Below are 7,533 nucleotides of genomic sequence, written 5' to 3' on the forward strand. Positions count from 1 at the left end.
TCCTGAAAAAAATGAGGTAGGAAACTCTGGGTGTTGCAAACACATTGCTCCAGCACTAGTCAGGGATACTAACCTGCAAAATAGACCAAATAATTTTGTAAAACAAGGAAAATCAAATTTAATATGATCTATTTAACAGGCACAACAGAATAAAACAAATGAACTGCACTTTAAGTTTGTTTTCTTCTTACCACACTGTAAAGGCCTAAATACCATTTCAAGGTTATGCCTGAGTTGTATATTGTGCAAAGGGCTTTAAATATCTCTGTAAAGATGTCAGTGCAAGAAATCTTTATTAAACGTGTCTTTGTTATTTTACTTACGTAATAAACAATACAGTATGTACTGACAGCTACCACATTTTGATGTCAGTGATGGAAAATCAGCAGTGGCAGCACAAACAATAGATAGTGCACAGACTTTGTATGGCCTTGTGAGTTCTGTCCACACGCCCAAGCTGTTAAAATGACCATGAACAGGCATAATATTTATTCTGTCATCCCCATTGTAAAATCTGTGTTAACAAGCAAGCACTTCGACCATAGACATGATGTATAGTCATCCACATTTTGTTGGGATTACATTTAAGGGACTAAATATTCTAAACAGGCAAAACATTTGTTTTGATGCATGCAGAGCATGCCAGAGAAACAGCTTTACATATTCACTGTAGTTCTTTTTTTTTTACTAACATTGCCTAATACCATGCCGCTTTACTCAGAAAGATACCATGAGTAATATGTGGCCTTTGTGTTATAACCTTTCACTCTGAGCAGGAGTCAGCGAATTTTTTTGGTGATATAACTCAGCCAAAGCACACGCTTTATCTGATACTTGACTCATGTCAAAACAGAATCAATACATATAATAAAATTATATTCATTTTCCTAGAAACATTTTCATTTAGGAAATAAAGCATGTTGAGGAAATACCTTTAACAGGAGTAAATAAGCCTGAGACTGAGCCTGCACAAATGTAAAATAACTATATTTAGCCTACATGCCAGTGAGATATTATTGTACTGTTACAGTGAGATGTTACCCATAGAAATACAGTAATGATCACATACAAATACAGTTCTTAAATAGAGAATGGCGTTAAAAAATATTATATTTGTGGGTTTGTGTCTATCACAGTGAATCAGACTTGTTTATTTTAGGTTACACTGCACCACATAAGATTTGTTTGCCTTCCTCCTGCTGCATGGCTGTAAGAGAGCATGTCCAGAAATAAACGGTATTTTTGTTCTAAACAAATGTCAAAAATTGTACTATTAAGTTTTACATATTAAATAAAAGTACAAAATCTATTACACAACCTGTTTACTAATAATAGAGATTCGATGTTTAAAAGGTCTGAGCAAGATGAAGTTTGTAAAATGATAAACTTTTCTTTCCCTGATTATATTTGATCAAAGAAGAGTTGACCACAATTTCAAAAGACAAACTTAAAGAAAAGCTCTAAATTAACTCTTAATAAGGTTCTTGACAGAGAACAGGTGACTCCCTATCCCGTACACATATGGACTGATGGATATATAGGAAGTTGTGATAAATCGCTCAATTTCAGCCCAAAAAGGAAAGTCAGTCGCATTGAAAATCAGCTGAAAGATCAGATAGAAAGTCCAATTTATCTGGAACAGCCCCATAGCTGCAAGTACAGCTATTATGCTGTGCTGAAGCTTCTTGTTCCCGTGGTGGCTCAACCCGTGTACAATCTCCTCTGGTGTCACCGTATGGCTCTGGCTCAGCAGCACCATGATGATGAGGCAGCTGGTGACTGTGACGATGATTAGAGGCAGCAGGTTGCACATCACGATGAACAGGTATTTGTAGAAGAGGTTGGGAGTGGGACAGTCCTTTTTACTGCACTGAAAAAAATCTGGAGGACAGGTGCTGCTGTTTATTGTGACATTTACTGCAGGGTTTTGCACGTCCAAGACAAAAATGGGGAAACTCAGTAGTGTGGAGATCATCACACAAACTCCACTCACCATCCAGGCGGACCTGATGCTGTCCAGGAAAACTGGAAAGTTGGCCCTCTTGTTGGTGTCTCTCAGCTTCTCGTAACGGAAGATGCTGATGAGGACACTGAAGAAGATGCTTGTAATTTCACCAAACACAGTCAGGAACCTGAGTGAGCGACAAATCCAAATGCCGTTTTGGAAGAAAGAAAGCTTGACAACGATGATCTCAGAGATGTTCATGATGAGAATTTCCTCCAAGTTGGCTGTAGCCAGTCCCAGGAGAAACAACTCAAAGGACTTCACTCGGGAGAGTTTTGAATGAATGATGACAGAGAAGATGAGAAGTACATTACCCACAAATCCAATGCAAGAAATGATGATTCTTAAGACCAGAAGATCTACAAAGTAACCATCCATTATTGAAGCTGGCTGGATCACACCTAATATATCACTTCTGTGTTCTTCCCACAGAAGCAGACAGAGATATGATTTGCCACAACATTGACCACACACCCTTGTTATCAAGTTCTCAAAAGTGGCAAGAATCTGGATTGGTGATGGGCTGTGCTCATTATAGAGAAAGGAAAACAAGAGGCTGCTGGAAACATTGAAGGCTGGGAGTCATTAAAGTTTTACCTCTGAGCTTTTCAAAGCTTCACCTTGAGACCAGCACTCTGTCTGATTTAAAGGAGTGACATGTTTTTCCACGGGCTGACATCACAGAATGCAATTCAGCAAGGGCAAATTTACATCCTTTGACATTTGTTCTCCACCTTTTTGTCATTATGTGGTTTTATTGACACCATAATTTCACTCTCAATACATGACATACAAAAAAATCAACTTAATGACATTTCCCTTATTACTGATTTATAAGACATTAACTCCTGTAATATCAATCCATCCATTAATTAAAGGTGTATTTTCACTGGATGTGTCAAAGCCTTTGTTACCTTTTTAGGAAATGAAAAGACACACACTTAATATACTGAGATGGAAATACCTTTGCTTAATTAGAGAAAGAGCAGTAATACAAACGGTTTGACCTTGAGAAACTCTGCAGTGTTATTATAAATGAAAACATGTACTAGTATATATAATTTATCTGAATTTATTTTGAAATTTTGATGGACAAAAAAGAAAAAAGATATAAATGGAACAGGTGTTTCTGGACCCTGCTGTTGACACAGGACCAGGTCATGTTCCAGCTTGTCTCTTTTCTTTCTTATTGCACTGTCTAGTTAACAGGCATTCTTTTCAACATCCTCCATCCTGATTCAGCTTAATTGTGAATCCCACAGTGTGTGTGTCTGTGTCAAGAACTGTGTGTGTGTGTGTGTGTGTGTAATTAAGGATAAGCCATACACTGGCAGTAAATGGGAAAACTAAGTGTTGCATAATGAGCCTGGACAGCTTAGGAAGTTGTAGTCCTTTTTCACCATCCAGTAATTATCAATCAGAGAACTGATCAAATGGCGAGTACTAGTTTCATCTGAAAATGCCAGAAGGTTTTTGGTTTTAAGCTTGTTTTTATGTGCGCTACAGGCTTTTTTATTGTTTTACAACAATCGTTTCAGTGTGATATGATGTGATACTGTATAGTTGGGGGTTTTCCACAAATCGGTTGTCTGCTGTACACTGAACCGTGTTTGTTGGAAAACCCCATAATTCACCACCGCTATTGAACTTTAAGACACAGATTTTTGGGGTTTTTTGGGGTCAGCATCACAAAGGTTATTTTAGGCATTAGCACATAAATAGTCTGACAAGCACAGCTGTGCTTTGAGCTAAATGTTAACATCATTATACTAACATGTTTACAATGACAATGCTGACATGGTGACGTATAGCAGATATAATGCTCACCATGTTCTGTACATCAAATTACTGTTGCGTGTAAATTTGCTACGATTTGACAATCAGCATCAAACAGTCATGACTGATGGAAATTATTAGTCTTTTAGGTATTCATAAATCAAAGTATTAAAAACCTAAACATTTTGGTCTCATGGTGCCACTAGATAAAAAGCTAGGGTTATTGCAGGCCTTCGTGAGGAGCAAATGAATGTATTACAATAGTAGTCAAGACTCAAAAGCGCAACCCACGATGGCACTGGAGGACAAGGTAGGGGATCAGTAAAATATGTTTCATCATCTGGTGGCCATGAAAAGCTGCAACAATTAGAATTTGTTGACTTGTCAGATAAACCGCTCAGCCCCATCTACATTCAGCTACATGTGCTGTAAACATATTTATTTCAAAGTAGACCCACACAAAGGAGAGTGACATTCAGAAAGAGACTCTTATGATTATTCCACTGTTATTCTTTTTGCCATTACTCTTGAACTAGATGAAGAAAATGGACACTTCATCAGACATCAAATTACAGTCTGTGTTTTTCTACAACTGAAGCAGCAGATGTGGGATGAGTAAGTCTGAGGGCTCACTCAGAGCTCCGCGGGGCTCCCACTCCCGAAATCACTATTAAGTCCTCAGGTTTGATTGGCTGCGTTACAGTTGATTTTGTGGATGCGGTACATTAATGACTAATAAGGATGAGGGCTTCTCACTGGAATTTTAATGTGTTAGGTTGTGGTTTTGAAATGTCATGTAAAGATTTCATTGCTATCAGCTGTCACTAATATCTCTCTTGGAATTGTTTTGTATTTTTACATAATAAAAGTGTGTGATGTGTGTTAAGTATCATGATATATAATAAAATACTGTTCACACCCCTGCTTTTCCAGTTATAATAAGTTAAATATCTGCTGTGCAAGAAGCCTTTATTTGAGTCTTACATTTTCTTTTTATTTAGTTATTCCATGAATATTTCAAACCAGGGACTTGGACATGACTTTGGAAATTTGGACTCAACCATAAAAATTGGGAAGTGGAAAGACTGGACTTAAGCCATCCTACTATACTTGTAACTGCATAACATTTCACCTGCAGGAGCTGCAGCGACCAGAATGCATCATTTCCCAATCAATTTGATATTACTTGCTGAAAAAAATACATTTAATTACCAGTTAATCAAAATAAAATGTGTTTGACATTTGCGGTGAACTGTTAGCTGTTCAAAAACCGCATGTCAGAGATAATTTAGAGTGTGAAAGATAGTTCATAGGAAGCAAAAAAAATAAAATGCATAGTTGATTGGCTGAAATTCTAGTGAGATGAAGGATGAGCAGTAAAACATCCTGCCTTGTGGTTTCAACACTTACTACTTTCAGTACGTCAGAACCGCTTAAATCCAATAATTCCACAGCTACTAAGATTTTTCACCTCTCATCCGAGAAGCTTCTTCAGTTCTGACTGCTGGGGACTCCCAGGTATTTAACCTCTGTGGATTCATTACCGACTTCAGGGCCATTGAGGTCACACGCGGAAGATGGTACTGTGGTTAAAACCACAGGAAGATCCAGTAAGAACCCCTCTATAACGGAAAGTACAGAAAAGAACAAACAAAAACAACATTGTCATTCCATTCATTGCCAGAGTATCTGAACAGCTCAGGAGGATTTTCAAAAAGCACTGCATCCTTTTGCATTTCAAACCCAGCAGGCAGAAGCTGGTCCACCCTGAGGACAGTCAGACATAAGCAGAAGCATTGTATATAAAATTCAATGCAGCGATGTAGGCCTGGACAGAAACAAAAGAAACACTCCACAACAGCATGGTATAACACAGAAGAGTCAAATCCTGAAGACATCCATAATCCATCTGAAGGATAAAGGACACTCCCTTGAAGACAGCAGTGTCCACAGAAGACAGACAGTTTGAGATGAAGTGAAAGATGCTATGTCAAACTGCAACAAGCATCAGATGGGGTGGACATTACTTATCATCCACTTACAAAGCAGTCCTGACATCCCTCCTCAGGCAATTTACCAACATTTCACACCTCGACTCATGTGACACTAACCACCCACATGAGTAGGACAACAATGAGAAGTGTATCCAGTAGGGGGGCATATCTGGAAATAATCAATGAAAAAGCTTAGTGTTCTTTCACAGTTGGAAAGCACTGCCACACTGTCATAGTGTCATACCTTTCCACTGGGCAACCTGGGTTTATGGTCCAACATCTGTACCACAATCTTCCTGAGAGTCATTCATTGTTCACTAGAGTTGAACTTTCTAGCTCTGGGCTTTCAGCATTCATATAATATTAATAAAGGAAGAGTTAATGCTTGATAGGGGTCATTGCATTTTAATTTGACTGTATCCGTATCCACCACATACCTTCCACAAGCACGACCCGATGAACATGTTTGGTGGTCTTGAGGACAAAAATTTGTTGTAGTGTCCCTCAGTGCCCCCAGTTCCCCTTTAGTACATCATCAAGAAGTCTTCATATGGCAGAAAACCTGTTCTTTTATTATCTGTCGTTTTGTTTGAGGGAATGCAACTTTATGTCCTAATGTGCAGCAACAGTACTAAAACAAAGTCTTAAGTGAAGGAGGTTTTGACAGAAGAAGCCAGGGACAAAAGGCTAGATGATGATACATGGATGTTCTATAAATGAAATGACACTTTAACTGTAATTATTGACTCAACTTAAACTTAAATTATGTCAAACCATTTGAGGAACTGTGAATTTAGGGGTTTGTTATGGTGCGGTGGACACAATCGTCTACTTTGCCCAGTTGATAATCCAGCCGGACAAAATTTCTCAGTTGATGATTACATACACATTTTAGATAAATAATTATAACACTGTAGAATTATAATTATTTAGTTTACTAAAGTATTGAGTTTTTGAAGTGCATAATAATCCAGGCCTTGATAAAAAATTTGAGTTATACCTTATGACTAATGTTTGATTACATTGATGATTGATTGGGTTTGGAACATACTTGCAACCTCTGCGCTGAGACCCCTGCAAGCCCCCGCAGGTGGGAACTTCCTGGCCTGGATCCCGCTTTGGTACGTACGTGTACAGGTGCTTGAAGCTGACTCGAAGTCCTCGCCGCGTCCAATTAACGCCACGGCGCATCCCTGCAAAAAGTTAACGGGGTGGATCCAATGAGGCAACCCCTGCCTGCAGTTACGCGTGGATACCCCTTTAAAAGGCTCACCATGTTGCCATCACATGCTCCGGCACCGAAGTAGGATGAGGATGTTCTTCTTCTTGTGAAGTAAAACACATTGTTACCTGTGGTTCAAAGGAGGTCGGAGACTTTTTTTCCGAGGATTTCTTCACTTTTGTACAGCAGGAGGGGGCCCAGCCCACCCTGTCTGTCAGCGCTGCAGCCAGTCAGCCAGCCAGCCAGTCAGCCAGTCAGTCAGTCTTGTTGGGCTGCTAGTTGTTGTTCAGTAAGCAACACGCTGACTGGTGCGCAAACTGAAAGCTGCGTATGTTAATGCCAAGTGACGGATATAAGCGACGTGTGTATCTCCAGCAGCCACACTCCGCCGTGTTGCTGTGTTGGAAGCGCGGATGGGATAGAAAAAAAAAAGCAGCCTGAGCAGACCTCGCTGGTCTCGGAAAGGAGTGCCACCTCTTCTTGTAAGAGGAGAGTTGTTCGCTCCGTCTCTTCGACATTTAAAGGGGTTCCCTCGA

At 39.4% G+C, this 7,533-nt stretch overlaps 1 protein-coding gene across 1 annotated transcript; it reads right to left on the reverse strand.

The window, feature by feature from the left end:
* Positions 1-976: 976 nt before the first annotated feature.
* On the reverse strand, positions 977-6,933 carry ora6 (olfactory receptor class A related 6). Its single transcript, XM_026318626.1, has 2 exons — positions 6,827-6,933; positions 977-5,403 (listed from the first exon to the last, which is right to left on the reverse strand). The coding sequence occupies exon 2, from the start codon at positions 2,381-2,383 to the stop codon at positions 1,466-1,468; it is 918 nt and encodes a 305-aa protein (XP_026174411.1). The 5' UTR covers positions 2,384-5,403; positions 6,827-6,933; the 3' UTR covers positions 977-1,465.
* Between the last annotated feature and the right edge of the window lie 600 nt (positions 6,934-7,533).

The sequence above is a fragment of the Mastacembelus armatus genome, chromosome 24 (assembly GCF_900324485.2).
Source record: "Mastacembelus armatus chromosome 24, fMasArm1.2, whole genome shotgun sequence".
Taxonomy (NCBI): Eukaryota; Metazoa; Chordata; class Actinopteri; order Synbranchiformes; family Mastacembelidae; genus Mastacembelus; species Mastacembelus armatus.

What these genes read in the sequence shown, in the direction of transcription:
- ora6 (XM_026318626.1), bottom strand. Translation starts at nt 2,383, where the DNA reads ATGGATGGTTACTTTGTAGATCTTCTGGTCTTAAGAATCATCATTTCT.